The following is a 15960-nucleotide window of genomic DNA, read 5'->3' on the forward strand; positions in this document are numbered from 1 at the left end:
GTGGAACCTCTTCTACCCCGTTCGGTAGATTTGACGAACTGGTTCTACCGAATAGGTGCAAACTGGTAGGAACCCACCTCTGGAGGAAAACCATATTGTAGTTAAAAAAACCCAATAATGCAGTCTTTTAGACAGAATGCTGTTCCCAGAAGGTGGGAGAAAAGCCGCATTTTAAGGCTTGCAAAGTTGGGTGATTGGAACCTTTGGGAGGGATGCTGTTGCAGAGGGCAGGAGCTACAACTCAACAAGGAACTCGCTTTAGGGATGAACCAGTAATTGCTTCCTGGGTCAGGGTCAAAGTCCCATTGAGGCTGAATTAATGGCCACCATCCTACTCATGTTTTTCAACTTTCCTCCCTGCTTTAAAGGCCTTGTCCATGTACCTGGGTGGAGCTCCCGCTGGTCCTGCAGGAACCGGAAAAACGGAGACGACAAAGGATCTCGCCAAAGCTTTGGGATTGCTTTGCGTGGTCACCAACTGCGGAGAAGGCATGGACTTCAAGGTCAGGAACCCACCCTTTCTCCCCTTCTCCATCTTCTACGCTGTGGCCGTAAGAATTCAGTCTGTTGGTCAACCTAAAATCAGTCTGCAGCCATCTCTTCTTAACCCAAAGGTGCTTTTTCCAAAAGGCAACTGGACTTTTCCTTGAAGACGTTTCGCTTCTCATCCAAGGAGTTTCTTCAGTTCTGGGTGAAGAATTCCCCACCGTTCATTAGAACCTGAAGAAGCTTCCTTGGACAAGAAGCGAAACCTCTTCAAGGAAAAGCCCAGTTACCTTTTTGGGAAAAAAAAAAAAAAAGCACCTTTGAGGCAACTGGGACTCGAATGACTGAGAGTCTCCATAGGCATCTCATCTTCAGCCCCTCATTCCCCTTCTGTAGGCCGTGGGTAAAATCTTCTCGGGCCTCGCCCAGTGTGGAGCGTGGGGCTGCTTCGACGAATTCAACCGGATCGACGCTTCCGTCCTGTCGGTCATCTCCTCCCAGATTCAGACGATCCGAAACGCCCTCATGAACCAGCTGAAAACATTTCAGGTAAAGGGGGGGACAAATTGGAAAAAAAAAATCTCCTGCATTAAATCCTGGCCCCAAACACCCAGGTCTTGGGGGGGTCTTTGAGCCCCTCGGCTGAAGTTTTAACATTTCAGTTTGAAGGGCAAGAAATCACGCTGGACTCTCGGATGGGGATTTTCATCACCATGAACCCCGGCTACGCGGGACGAACGGAGCTTCCTGAATCCGTAAAGGCCCTTTTCAGGCCGGTGGTGGTCATTGTTCCCGACCTGCAGCAGATTTGTGAAATTATGCTGTTCTCCGAGGGATTTCTCCTGGCGAAAGTGAGTGTTGTGGCACGGCAGCGACCAGTGGAACTGGTGGCAGACTCAGAGGAGGGTTGGGGAGGAAGATGGGCCAGTCCTGGAGTCTGGGGAAGGCTCTGATGAGGGCTCTGTGTCGGAGGCAGAGAGGGGGCCAGGGCCGTCTGCCAGTTATCAGCTGCCTTCGGAGTCAGAGATCAGTGAGGCAGAGGAACAGCTGGAGCCTGTTCCCAGTGTGCGCATGCGCAGAGCTGCCAGGAGAAGAGAACAGCTAAGGAACAAGGGTTGACTCGAGAGTGCCACAGGTGGATGGTGAATGGCCCCTCCCAGAGGGAATAAAAGAGGAGTGACAGGGGAGTGGAGTTTGCAGGAGGCCATGAGTTCATTCCTGCATTCTTGCCAAGTTTGGCGGCGTCTGAAAGATCTCAGCCTGGCCACTCTCCAAGCCTGATCAAGGTCGGCAATTGTGAACTGTCTTGAAAGACTGTGGGAGAGGAAAGACTTTGCTGGAGAGGAATTCACTGTCAATTAAATAAAAGGGGTTTATCGGGATGAGGACTCGGCTTCATGCTGCTGGGGAAGCCTTGGTCAGAACACTCACCTGGCTTAACTTTGGCTGCCAGAAGGTCGCAAAAGGGGGTCATGTGACCCCAGGGCAATGCGACGGTCATAAATTTGAGCCAGTTGCCAAGCGTCCAAATTTTGACCACATGACCACGAGGGCGCTGCGTTTTTCCTAAGGGCGAATAACCCTTTCATAAGGGCGAAAAATGGTCATAAGTCACTTTTCAGCGCCATTGTAATTTCAACTGTTGTAAGTTCACTTGTTGTAATATTGTAAGTAAGGACTACCTGTACAAGGGCATTTCCTGTTGATTTTGTCCAATGGATTTGTTTATTTATTTATTTATTTATTTATTTTATTTTTTAAATTTTTTTAAATTTTTATTTTATCAATTTCATATATACATTCACAATTATATGATCTCATAACTGTTATTAATAATATGTATTTATAACATTTTTTTCCCTACAGTTGACAATATACTTGAAGATTGCTTTCTTACCATCCCATAGATCCATCTTATCTTACAACGGTCCTACTTCTTCTTCCCTCCCTCCCTCTTTCCTTCCCTCGTTTCTTCTCTCCTACTCTCCTTCCTTCCCTCCTTCCTTCCCTCCCTCCTTCCCCCTTCCCTCCTTCTCTCCTTCCCTCCTTGTTTATTTATTTAATGTATTCCCATGTTTCCCCGAAAATAAGACATTCCCCGGATAATAAGCCCAATCGGGGGGCTTCTGAGCACATGCGCTAAAATAAGCCCTCCCCGAAAATATTGCAATGCAGCAGCAGCCATGAGGTGAGCACGCTCGCTGCCTCCTCCTCCACCTCAAAAATAATAAGACCTCCCCGAAAATAAGACCATGTCTTATTTTCGGGAAAACACGGTAGCATTTACAGAGGTCATGCAATCCACTGATGCACAAATTTATCTTAAATAAAGTGTGTGTGTGTGTGTGTGTGAGAGAGAGAGAGAGAGGGAGAGAGGGAGGGAGGGAGGGAGGGAGAGATGTGGCCAATACAATAAAGGAGATAAAATATTAAATTTAGATAAATGTCCAATAGGTGCTAGCCAAGAAGATGACTGTGCTGTACAAGTTGGCAAGGGAACAGCTGTCTAAACAACATCACTACGATTTTGGGCTTCGGGCTCTGAAGTCTGTCCTAGTCATGGCCGGAGAACTGAAAAGAGGGTCTTCAGATCTCCCAGAGGTAAACTTATTTCCAGTCTTCGATGGGTAGAACAGTCAGGGAAAGGATACCGCAACATCTCCATTCACACCCCACCGGTGCCAGCCAGAGGTGGCCTTTGCCAGTTCTCCGAACTACTCGAAATTTCCGCTACGGACCTGCTGGATTTCACCCCTGGGTACCATCCAAAACAGGAGATGCCTCCCAGTCACTTCATCACAGCTACAGGGCGAGATGACCTTGACTTTCTGAGAAAGAATGTTGTTATGGCTACATATCACCCACACTCTGTATAATCTCCCCTCCCATTTTCCCACAGTAGAAAATGTGGCAGGCCTGAAGCCCTGGATGGTTCCTTTGAACAGGGAAAGCCTCTTCACTCTGCTCTCACCAATGTTTTTAATGTTTCTTTGGGGTTCAACCCCCCCCCCCTTCTAGGACGTGGTCCTCATGAGAGCCCTGCGAGATATGAACCTCCCCAAATTTGTCTTTGAAGACGTTCCTCTTTTCCTTGGCTTGATCGCCGATCTCTTCCCCGGATTGGATTGTCCTCGAGTCCGCTATCCCAAATTCAACGACGCAGTGGAATACGTGCTGGCTGAAGAAGGTTACGTGGTTCTACCTGTCCAGGTATTAAGTGAAAGTCACTAAGATCAAAGAGATGGTCAAACTGTAGACAGATCCTTTGGCCTTCAGATGAAGCTTTATCTGAAGAGCCTCATCAAGCCACGATGCAGTTCTCTGAAACTGGGAAGGTGGTCATTTCAGAGGAGGGTTTTCCAACCTTGGCAACCGGAAGACTTGTGGACTTCAACTCCCAGAATGCCTCAGGCGGAGGAATCCTGGGAGTTGAAGTCCAGAAGTCTTACCGTTGCAAGGTTGAAGACCCCTGATTTAAACGGTCAACGAATGTCAGTTCCATGAAGAGGGGTATATAATTCCAGTCAAGATGGCTGCCACTGAGGTATTTTCCACCCCCCTCAGGTGGATAAAGTGGTCCAAATGTACGAAACGATGCTAACGCGACACACCACAATGGTGGTAGGGCCAACCGGAGGTGGCAAGTCGGTGGTCATCAACGCCTTGTGCCATGCTCAGACAAAGTAAGCACAGATCAATCAGTGGGGTGGAACGTGGCCTGGATTCCGAGGTGGGAGGGGCCGAAAGTAAGAGGCAACTCAGTATAGTTTGCGGGAGAGAGAGAGAGAGAGAGAGAGCGCGGATGAAGACAGCTCCTTCCTGACAGTTCCCAGAGTATATGTTTTACGGTTGCGAGTAGCCCGCTTGAGTTGGGCAAGATTGGTTGTGAGAAACAATAAAAGAAGCTGCTTAGAAGGATCTCGATGTGATCCTTTCTTGGTTTTCGGAGCCTGCCAATCAGGGATGTGATTACTTTCCCCCACCCCCACCCCCAAACCTCCGCTCCATCGTTTTAACGGAGCCGTTGTGAGTGGAGGTCACATAGTGAATTGGGCCGTACCTACAAATTGATGGAAAAATCTCTCTCTGAATTAACGATCATCCAGAAGTTCGGAAATAACACACCCCTGAATATCAGCTGCCTTATTTCTCGCTTTTCATGCCCGTGAATTTTGTTAGCCAGTGTGGGAAATGGGGCACTATTTTTTTTAGCATGAGCTGAGTTGGCACATCCGAGACAGGGCAGGATTTCGTATCAGAGTCCTTTTTTTGGGGGGGGGGTTCCCCGCTAGAATGCCACGGGCACAAATTCTGCTTTCTGTCCTCGATACCTCATCAGATTAGGCCTGCTGACCAAGCTCTACATCCTGAACCCCAAAGCCATGAGCGTCATCGAATTGTACGGCATCCTCGACCCCACTACACGGGACTGGACGGATGGCGTTTTGTCCAACATCTTCCGGGAAATCAACAAGCCCACCGACAAGAAAGAGAGACGGTAAGCGGATCCTAGAAAACTGGGAAAACCTTTGGATTCCTCGACCATTCCTTTGGAGATCCACTCCGTTTCATGACCGTTAAAAAAAATATTGGCTATGGCTTCCGGTCTGGCGTCACGCTGGAACGAGCTGCTGACAGACTCTCTGTTCGGTTCGCCCGGTCTTTCCACGAGCGTGGCCGTAATAGGCAAGGTCCCTTCGAGGTGCGAGGACCTTTGGAGAGGGGAAGCTTCTGTGCAGTGGAGGGTGAAAGGCGATCTCCCCCCACGAAGCAAGAGGCTCCCTCAGAGTTCGTGCAAAAGAGGTCGGCTGATTAATGGCCGACCAGAAGGCGTGACTGCCAGCCACTAATAAGGAAGGGAGACAACTGCAGGGGAACATAGTGGATCGAATGACGGTAATCACAAGATCTGACTTAAAAGCCTAAATCTAAAAGGTAAACAACTTTACTGCAATAAATACAGATACGTGTGTGGGCGCATTTATCTGCAGCGGCTATTAAATACAAACAGTATACTTTTGTGAAAGCTGATTGACGTAGTGGACAGAAGGAGACTGAGGCTTTGGACTATTTAAATTTGAGGATTAACAGACTAAGAAGAGAAAGGCAGTCAGCTGGATTTGCCTGCCTGGGAAAAAGGAAAAAGGAAAGAAGCTTAATCACAAGGGTTTGAAGTACGCGGTGTCATATTACAGCCAGAGACAGCAGAAGGAAAACACTACACTGACAACAGGAAGAGATTGATGGGTGAGTTCTAAATACTTTCTGGCCTCTCCTGCACCCTGTCGTATCACGCTGAAACGTTTCTCTTCCTGACTCTCCCAGATACTAGAGAATTAACTGAGCCTATATTTCACAGTCCTGCTCCAGCTTAATTACCCTGTATGTACCCCGGGCTCTGTATAACTACCCAAACAGCATTCAGAAGGTACTAGGCTTACACCTTAAAGGGGAAGAGCTGAATTAAAGCAAATGGCAACCAAAACAGTAACTTTAATTAAAGGGAGTAAAAAGCAAACTCCCCTATCTACCCCGGTGAGGGAAAAGTCCCCTGAGGGCAGGCAAACGGGAGATAAGGCAGCCCCAACCCTGCAAGACCAGGAAGTAACAATGGACTCCCTACAAGAGACAATACTGAAGATGGGTGAAAGTCTCACCAAAGGCCTGGAGGGAGTAAAGAATGAAATACATGAAGTAAGAAACAATATGGGAAGAATTGAGGAACGCATAGGAGTAATACAAACAGCGCTGCTGAAAAATGAGCAGGAAATCCAAAATGTTAAGGGGAGAACGGAAATAGCGGAAAAAAGGATAGACAAAGTAGAGGACAATCTGGAATCTATAAACTCAAGCCTGGAGGAGGCCATCCTCCAGCTAGAATTAGAGCGATCAGCATATTATTTAAGACTACAAAACGTGGAGGAAGCAAAAGATGAAAACCTCCGGGAGCTGATTGGAGAAATCCTGGGATTAGTCCTCGGCAGGCCGAAAAAAGAGGTTATTAATGATCTGGACGAAGCCTATAGAGTCAATACAGGCTTCGCGAGACGCCACCGGCTTCCGAGGGAGATCCATGTGAGGGTGTTGAGAAGACAGCTGAGAGAGGACATTCTAAGTACAATAAGAGGGGACTCTCTAACATACAAAGGTAAAGAAATTCTCATCTTAAAACAGACTCCACGAAGAGTCAGAGAGAAGAGAAGGAAATACAACTTCCTCTCCACACGTTTAAACAGAGACAGAATCCAGTTCAGATGGCTCCTTCCAGAAGGAATGCCGATAACATGGAGGGAAAAGAAATACCGAATAGACACCTTGGCGAAAACTCAAGAATTCCAGGAACTTTTACTAGCAGACGATGAGAGATTTAATAAAGAAGGACTTTTAAGACAGGAGGACACTATAATTGACACTCAACCAGGGGGGCGGGGCCAGGAGAGGCCAGAGAACGAGAGAGATATGGCAGAGAAGATCCGAGAGCAAGGTCACCCATCGAGACTCGATCCAAAGGCGCCCTCAAAGCGAATAACGTGTAAGGGAATTGAAGAATGGGAAACGAATGTACTATCAGCAAATGTAAATGGTCTTAACATAACTTCCAAAAGAAAACGTGTACTGTTGGATCTAGTGAAACAAAAGTTAGATGTAATCTGTCTGCAGGAAACCCACATTAAAGAAAAATACAATAACCTGTTGGTCTGTCCAAAACTAGGTAAAACATTCTGCTCGTCAGCACAAACCAGAAAAAGAGGAATTGTAATGTATATAAAAGAATGGTTGAACCCCAAATTAATATATGCAGACAAAGACGGTAGGGTATTAATGGTGGAGATAATTAATGGTGGGAAAATTTTTTTACTAGTTGGAATCTATGCCCCAAATCAAAAACAAGAGAGATTTTATATTAATCTATATAAGAGGATAAATGAAATAGAGTGGCAAAATATATGTATTCTAGGGGATTTCAACGCTATTGCAGACGGTAAGATGGACTATAAGGGTACTCACAAGAAAAGCACAAGAAGGAAACTACCGTCTGCCTATGTAAATATGGTGAAGGATTTAGATCTTTATGATGTCTGGCGAGCAATGAATGACAAGATGCAACAGTACACGTTTTACTCCCATCCACATAATTCATGGTCCCGTATCGACATGGTTTGGTCAAACTCGGAGCTACTCATGGATACTGTAAATATTGAAATAATAACCAACAAGTGGGCCGATCATCACCCAGTCTTATGGCAATGGAAAGGGAAGGCAAGGATAAAAGCTAGGTGGACATTAAACCAGAACATACTACAAGAGAAACAATTTGTACAACAAATAGAAAAGGAATTGGGCTACTTCTTTAAAGAAAACGGTAAAGAGCAGACCTCAATACAAAATGTTTGGGACACGATGAAGGCAGTTGTGAGGGGAATATCCATAGCCTATACAATAAGAAGAAACAAAATACACAGGGAAAGACTTAATACACTGAACAAAATAAGAAAGGAGAAGGTCAAAAGAATTATTAAACAACTGTATGACGAGGAGGGGAATTTGAAACAAGAAATAGGAGAAAAGAAAAAGATAGTACAGAACTATTATAGGAAACTATATAAACAAGACGAAATTAATGAACAAGACATTAGAAAATACCTTATAAAGCAGAAGCTTCCAGTCTTGTCGGAGGAGATGAGAGAGATGCTCGATAAAGAAATCACACAAGAAGAACTGAAAAAGGCCATTCAAAAACAAAAAAACAATAAAACACCTGGGCCGGATGGGCTTCCGTCGGAAATATATAAAAAACTTCAAAATACCATAGAAGACAAACTATTAGAACTATGTAATGAGGCATTACAAAATGGTAGGGTCCCAAAATCATGGGGGGAAGCTTACATCACCCTAATACCAAAGGAAGAGGCGGACAGTAGCAAGGTCCAAAATTATAGACCCATATCCCTGTTAAATGCAGATTACAAAATCTTTGTATCAATATTGGCGGAAAGACTAAAAATAATATTAAATCAGAGTATACATTCGGATCAAAACGGCTTTCTCCCAAAAAGACATATTAGAAACAATACAAGAATAATAATTGATACCCTGGAATTCTATCAAACAAGATCCGAGAAACAACTCGCATTAATCTTTGTCGACGCTCAGAAAGCCTTTGATAACCTAGATTGGAACTTTCTAACCACTCAACTAAAAATGATGAAATTTGGCGATAAATTTATTAGGATTATAGAATCTATATATTCACGGCAATCTGCAAATATTATAGTCAATGGGGAACTAACAGAGAGGATACAAATTGGAAAGGGTGTTAGACAAGGGTGCCCGCTCTCCCCACTACTATTTATTACGTCACTAGAGGTCCTTTTAAATCGGATAAGATCAAATCAGGAAATTAGGGGCTTGACCATAAAAAGAGAACAATATAAAGTACAGGCCTTCGCGGATGACATGGTCTTTATCATAGAAGACCCCTTACTTTCAGGACCGAATTTGATGAAGGACATTGAGAACTTTGGGTGTGTGGCCGGTTTAAAAATAAACAAGGAAAAAACAAAAATGATTATAAAAAACTTCCCCAAAAACCAGATTGGAGAACTAGAGGAAACAATGGAATTAAAGGTAACTAAAAAAATTAAGTATTTAGGGATCTGGCTGTCTGCGAAATGCTCTTCCATAAAAGAAGACAACTATGATAAGTTGTTACAGAATACCCAAAAGGACTTAAAAAACTGGTCAAAACTACAACTATCACTGATGGGAAGAGTCGCAGTAATTAAAATGAATGTTCTGCCAAAAATCCTCTACCTATTTCAAACGGCACCGGTCAAGCTAGGGGAAAAATTTTATAATGATTTGGACAAAATGATTCGAAACTTTATATGGAATGGTAAAAAGCCCAGAATAAAATATATGCACCTGCAGGATAAAAGAACTCAAGGGGGAATGGGATTACCGGAATGGAAAACATATCATCAAGCAGCAACAACTATGTGGATAAAAGAATGGGTAATGTTAGCTAATAAAAGAATCCTAACAATAGAGGGCCACGACCTGCAATACGGGTGGCATAACTACCTATGGTGCGAGGGAAATAAAATCCACAATTATTTTAGTAGTCACCATTTAAGGGGGGTATTGATTAAGGACTGGCTCGAAATTAGAAGGAGATACTACACGCAACTACCTAAATGGATATCTCCGACGGAAGCCCTGATATACCCGAATTTGGTAAACTTGGATAAAATTGTTACCTACCAACAGTTGCTAGACGACCAAAACAAACTAAACCCCAGGGAAAATTTGGCTGATAAGGGAATAAACATTGATTGGTGGCCATATCTCCAAATTCAAAACAAACACAAATTCGATCTAGCACAACCTGGCTTCCAGAACAAGAACCAGGAATTAGATAAAATTTTAATTGGACCAGATGAGAAATTAATTTCAAAATATACAACTGCTTACTGATTCGAAAAACGGAAGCAGAAAGGGTAAAAGAAGTCATGGTAACCTGGGCCCAAAACATTGGCCACACAATAGACCTAGACGACTGGGAAAGAGTCTGGGAATGGAACCTAAAATTGACAAAGTCGACGGCCTATAAAGAAAATATATATAAAATGTTCTACCGCTGGCATCTTCCACCGACAAGACTGGCGAAAATGTCTTCAAAAGTTTCGGCCATATGCTGGAAATGTAAAACGGTGCTGGGCACGTACTACCATATGTGGTGGACGTGTCCGGTAGCCAAAGCATATTGGAAGCAAATACTAGGATGGCTGAATGGAATCCTGTCAATTAAACTATGCCTTAAGCCGGAAACTTTCTTATTAGGAATAATAGATCAAAAAATTTGCAAATCTGACCAATACCTCCTAGTCCATATTCTGACAGCGTCAAGGATTGTTTACGCACAGTGCTGGAAGAGTGAAAATGCCCCCACCAACACTATGGTGATGAATAAAATTCTAGAACTAGCAGAAATGAACAGACTGACGATGCGAATTAATGACAAAGAAGACACAGACTTTTATACAGTCTGGGAGAAGCGATACAAATGGCTTGATGAGTCAGCAAAGACCTAGACATAAAAAGAGATAGCTGACTAACCTAATACGATTAAACTAATAACTCAAATGAACAATATACAACAACTGAGAGATAAACGAAAGGAGAAATGTATCAGGGGCGAGAACCCACCGTCGAGCAATTTTGTTACGCTACAATGTTGGGAAAACTTTAAAAAGCTGATAGGAAATCCGCTATAATTACCTGCATAAAATTAGCGATCAAATTTCATTTTAGATGAGGCGAGAGGACTTATAATCCTTGCCTCTTCAAGCAAGGAAAGGGAAAGAAAACCAGGTTGTCCTCAGCTGAGGAAAACATGCAAATGTAATAAAGGTTAGAAGGGAGGGAGGGCAGTAGGGAAGTCAGGATGGAGAGGAGAAAGGAGAGGAATAGGAAAGGCAGAAGAAGGGGGGAAGGATAAAGAGGAGGAAGAGAAAGAAGAGAAGGGAAAGAAGGTGGGAAGAAAGAAGGAGAGGAGAAAGAGGAAAAACTGGGGAAGGAAGGAGGGAGGGAAGAGAAGAGGGTAGTAAAGAGGGAAAGAGGGAGGGAAAGAAAGAGAGAAGGAGAGTTGAAAGGAAGGCGGGAGGAAAGGAGGGAGATTAAAAGGAAGGAGGAGGGAAAGAGGCAGGGAAGGAGGAAAGGTATGTGAGAAGGAGGGGGGGACCGAGGGAGAGAAAGGACGGGGAAGGAAAGGAGGAAAGGAGAAAAGAAAGGAGGGAAGGCAGGGGAGAAGGAAGTAAGGGGGGGAGGGAAGAAAAGAGGGAGGGAAAGATACCTAACCTTTGATGTTTATAATGATTTGATAGTATGGGAATATCGCGAAATGTAGTTGTATTGTTTGTTACAAGCTATGGATGTTGTATTTTCTTTTTACCAATAAAATCTTAAAAAAAAAAAAAAAAATATTGGCTATGATATGTTTTATTTTACTTTTTGATTTCGGGGGGGGGGGGAATAGAAGGGGAGACACAGGCCTGTGGGTCAATCATTCGGGCATTTGAGACAGGCAGATTAAGGAGAAGGCACAGCAAGGGTTCCAGAAATCCTCTTTATTGTCATAAGTAGAGTAACAGTTAAAAAAAATAGCAATAGCAATAGCAGTTAGACTTACATACCGCTTCATAGGGCTTTCAGCCCTCTCTAAGCGGTTTACAGAGTCAGCATATCGCCCCCAACAATCCGGGTCCTCATTTCACCCACCTCCGAAGGATGGAAGGCTGAGTCAACCTTGAGCCGGTGAGATTTGAACCGCCGAACTGCAGATAGCAATCAGCTGAAGTGGCCTGCAGTACTGCACTCTAACCACTGCGCCACCTCGGACCTGCCCAAGATTCTCTGGTGCTAAACAGAATCTAGGTAGAGTTATCTTGAGTTTCTTTCTCACCCTTCCCACATTCCCACGATTGAGTAATCTTTTCTCCCTCCTCATCCTGTTCATTCTTCCCTTGTTCCAAATTCTTTCACAATTATGAAACTGCAAATTGGGTATATCCTATCCCATTTTTATAGGGTCGCAGTTGCTGAGTGGTTAAGACACTGAGGTTGTTATTCAGAAAGGTCGGCAGTTTGGCGGTTCGAATCGCCAGCGCCGCGTAACGGAGTGAGCTCCCTGTTACTTGTCCCAGCTTCTGCCAACCTAGCAGTTCGAAAGCACGTAAAAAATGCAAGTAGAAAAATAGGTACCACCTTTAGTGGGAAGAGAACAGCGTTCCGTGCGCCTTCGGCTTTGAGTCATGCTGGCCACATGACCACGGAGACGTCTTCGGACAGCGCTGGCTCTTCGGCTTTGGAACGGAGATGAGCACCGCCCCCTAGAGTCAGGAACGACTAGCACATATGTGTGAGGGGAACCTTTACCTTTATCCCATTTTTGAAAGCTTTCTCTGATCCTCAGTGGCTTCCATATTGTTTTCTCCTAAGTTTCCTTCCGCTTATTCCCTATCAACCTCCATTTAACCAGTGAAGCTCGCTTATGAAATGAAATGGACAAATTAATAAAAGAAATTCAGGGAAAAGAAGAGACAGAATATTATCAGATATGGGGAAAATGGTATAGGTATTGGAGGAAATAGCAATAGCAATAGCAGTTAGACTTATATACCGCTTCATAGGGCTTTCAGCCCTCTCTAAGCAGTTTACAGAGTCAGCATATTGCCCCCAACAATCCGGGTCCTCATTTCACCCACCTCGGAAGGATGGAAGGCTGAGTCAACCTTGAGCCGGTGAGATTAGAACCGCTGAACTGCAGATAACAGTCAGCTGAAGTGGCCTGCAGTACTGCACCCTAACCACTGCGCCACCTCGGTCAATGGAAGAAGCCAATAAAAGCCCAAAAGTAGAAATTAAGGAGGATTACCAGGTACTCAAGAGAGTTTAGACTTATTAGAGTTAATCACTCTATTAATATATCAGATAGATAAGTAAAATAAGAGGGATAAAAATGAAATATATTAGAAGGGGAAATAAACGTGAGAATTGTACCGATTAGGAACTGCTATAAGAAAGAACACAACGTTCCAGTGTATTGTGTAAATGTAGTTTATGTCGTAAGTTTTGTTTCTGTGCATTTTGTATGTTTGAAAATTAAAAAATAATAATTTAAAAAAGAAAAGAAAAAAAGTTTGGTTGGTCTTCAGTCAGTTTTTAACCCTCCATCTGGATACCCAGGTACATATTATTCGATGGCGACGTCGATGCTCTCTGGGTAGAAAACATGAATTCTGTGATGGATGATAACAAGCTGTTGACTCTGGCGAACGGGGAGCGGATCCGGCTTCAAACCCATTGTGCTCTTCTCTTTGAGGTGAGGCTTGTCCCACGATGCCTTTGAGACTTTGAGTGCCCTCATTTCTTTGGAAGGGGACACACACACACACACACACACACACCCATTTCCAACCCCACAGAGGACATTCCTGTAGATCCTGGAGCTTCTTGTAACCTTCCTTATAGGTCGGAGACCTACAATACGCTTCTCCAGCCACCGTATCACGTTGTGGGATGGTCTTTGTAGACCCGAAGAATTTGAGATACAGGCCTTATTGGGATAAATGGACAAAAGAAAGGAGCAAGGTAAAGAACAGTTAATGATGGACCTCAAACTACTACTACTACTACTACTACTACTTCTACTACTACTACTACTACTACTTCTTCCTCCTCCTCCTCCTCTTCTTCTTCTTCTTCTTCTTCTTCTTCTCCTCCTCCTCCTCCTCCTTCTGCTTCTCCTTCTCCTTCTTCTTCTAATAAAGTTTTTTTTATTGAACACAAATTAAAACATTGGGCAGAGTGTAACCGTCCTGGCAAAGTCTTTGGCCATACATACTAAGATATAAAGTTGTTCTGACCCCTCTCCTCCTCCGTCCAGGAACGAAAGCCGAAACAAACGTAAAAGAGAATGTTTTTTAACCAGTCCGGACTCTCGTTGGCTGCAAGCCCAAAACAAACAAAGAGATAAGCACTCTGGCAGCAAGTCCTACAAAACTTGGCAGCCATGCAAACAAACTCTGGCAGCAATCCAGCCTGCCAAGTTTGTTTCTTGTTAATCGTTAACGCTGACTTCTGCAAAAGGGCGTGGCACAAGCAGTCTCTTTTATAATCAGGAGAGGATCTTAATAAGCATCAGCTGAGCGTAATCATCCCGTATAATTACGCAGTTGTTCTTGCCGCCGAGTAGCCCTTCGACGGCGTGCATCCCGAAACAACTCACAAGTGTTTTCCTGATCACTCCCTCTGATCCAAGGCTCCGGCGCCACCTGGTGGCCAACCAGTCTCTCCTCGCCCTGCTGGGAGTCGGCACCCTGTCCAGAGTCCTCCACCTCCTCCAGGGCCAACTCATAAGACCCCTCGCTGTCGGAGTCTGGCGGCAGCTCCTGCCGGGCCACAACATAAAGTTATACATTATGACCATCACGCTTATTTACATTTGGTCTATTCAGTATTTAGAAACATAAAAATATCCCATTTCCATCCATATTGCTTTGCTCTGATCGTATAGACATTTTCACTGTTACAGTTTCATACGTAATTCTAATCTCCGTTCTATAAATCTTAGCTGTTGCTTATTTGGGTTTTTTTTTTCTTTCCTTTTTTCTTCCAACCATCGATAAAATTTGTCCCAGATCTTCTTGTAAATATGTTTTATTTTCATTTCATTTCGTAGAGTCACATATATACTGTGCATAACCGGGGCATATAACATTGAACAATAAACACAGCCCGCCCTCTTGTCAACAATACCCCCCAAAATACAAACCCAATACACCACTTCGGCCCACCATACACCCTTTCTTTCGCCCCCCTCCAACTTTCGTTCTTCCCTCCAATGTTCCCCTCTATCCTACTTCCCTTCCCCCTCTATCACTCCTCTCTCCCAATACACTCCCTCCCTTCCCTCTCACCCTCCCTCCAATCCTTTCTCCCACCCTCTCTACCCCTCTTTCTTCTTTCCCTCTACTCCTCCCTTCGGTGTATCTCTGCTATCTATCAATATATTCAGCTTGTCTTATTTTAACACTAGAATTAAAGAGCAACAGTATACAAGTGCAATACACATACAAGTGTATACAAGTGCTATACCGTGTACGGGCTCTGGGAAGTCGGGGGGAGGGAAGGGAGGTGGGGTCTTAGGGGGAAGGGGGGAAATATAGTACATGTTAGATTTTAATTTGTCCCAGATCTTATTGAGATGCCAGCTCGAGCTTTGTTGGTTGGTTCAAGAGTTGTGGTCTTTTGTGATGTTCTCCCAAATCAGTGTCCGGGCTGATGCTCCCAAGAGGTGGAAGGAGACGAATGGGGAGGACACGTGTTCTTCTAATTTAGAATAACTTTTATTTTTTTCCAGCAAGAGAAACAACTGTTGGACAGATTGTTTGACAAATACGTGCCTTGCTTGATCGAAATGATTGTCGAAGGGATTGTGGACGGACGGCAAGGAGAAAAAATGAAGATGATTATCCCGCAGACGGATCTGAACATGGTAAACAGTCTGATTTTTGTTTCCATGAAAGGATGCTGTAAACCGCTTAGAGAGGGCTGTAAAACACCGTGAAGCGGTATATAAGTCTACGTGCTATTGCTTTTCTCCTTCCTTCCTTCCTTCTTTCCTTCCTTTCTTCCCTTCCTTCCCTCCCGCCCTTCCTTCCTTCCTGTGCAGTAATTAGAATGCAGCATTACAGGCTAAGTCTGCCAACTGCCGGCAGTTCAATCCTGACAGGGCTCAAGGTTGACTCAGCCTTCCATCCTTCTGAGGTGGGTGAAATGAGGACCCAGATTGTTGGGGGGAAAGAGGCTGCCTCTGTAAACTGCTTAGAGAGGGCTGTAAAAGCACTGCAAAGCGGTATATAAGTCTTAAGTGTTATTATTATCTATCTATGTCTCATCTCTCTCTTTCTC

General features: G+C 44.2%; 1 protein-coding gene across 1 annotated transcript in view; it reads left to right on the plus strand.

Moving 5' to 3' along the window:
• Positions 1-15960, plus strand: part of DNAH10 (dynein axonemal heavy chain 10) — a 112170-nt gene that overhangs the window by 39525 nt on the left and 56685 nt on the right. Inside the window, exons 33-42 of the mRNA XM_032229343.1 lie at positions 369-503; positions 883-1035; positions 1149-1337; positions 2941-3087; positions 3505-3696; positions 4051-4169; positions 4826-4984; positions 13234-13369; positions 13519-13638; positions 15410-15544. Coding sequence (XP_032085234.1) covers positions 369-503; positions 883-1035; positions 1149-1337; positions 2941-3087; positions 3505-3696; positions 4051-4169; positions 4826-4984; positions 13234-13369; positions 13519-13638; positions 15410-15544 — 1485 coding nt within the window. The remainder of the gene's footprint in view (positions 1-368; positions 504-882; positions 1036-1148; positions 1338-2940; positions 3088-3504; positions 3697-4050; positions 4170-4825; positions 4985-13233; positions 13370-13518; positions 13639-15409; positions 15545-15960) is intronic.

This window comes from Thamnophis elegans, chromosome 13, assembly GCF_009769535.1.
Source record: "Thamnophis elegans isolate rThaEle1 chromosome 13, rThaEle1.pri, whole genome shotgun sequence".
NCBI lineage: Eukaryota > Metazoa > Chordata > Lepidosauria > Squamata > Colubridae > Thamnophis > Thamnophis elegans.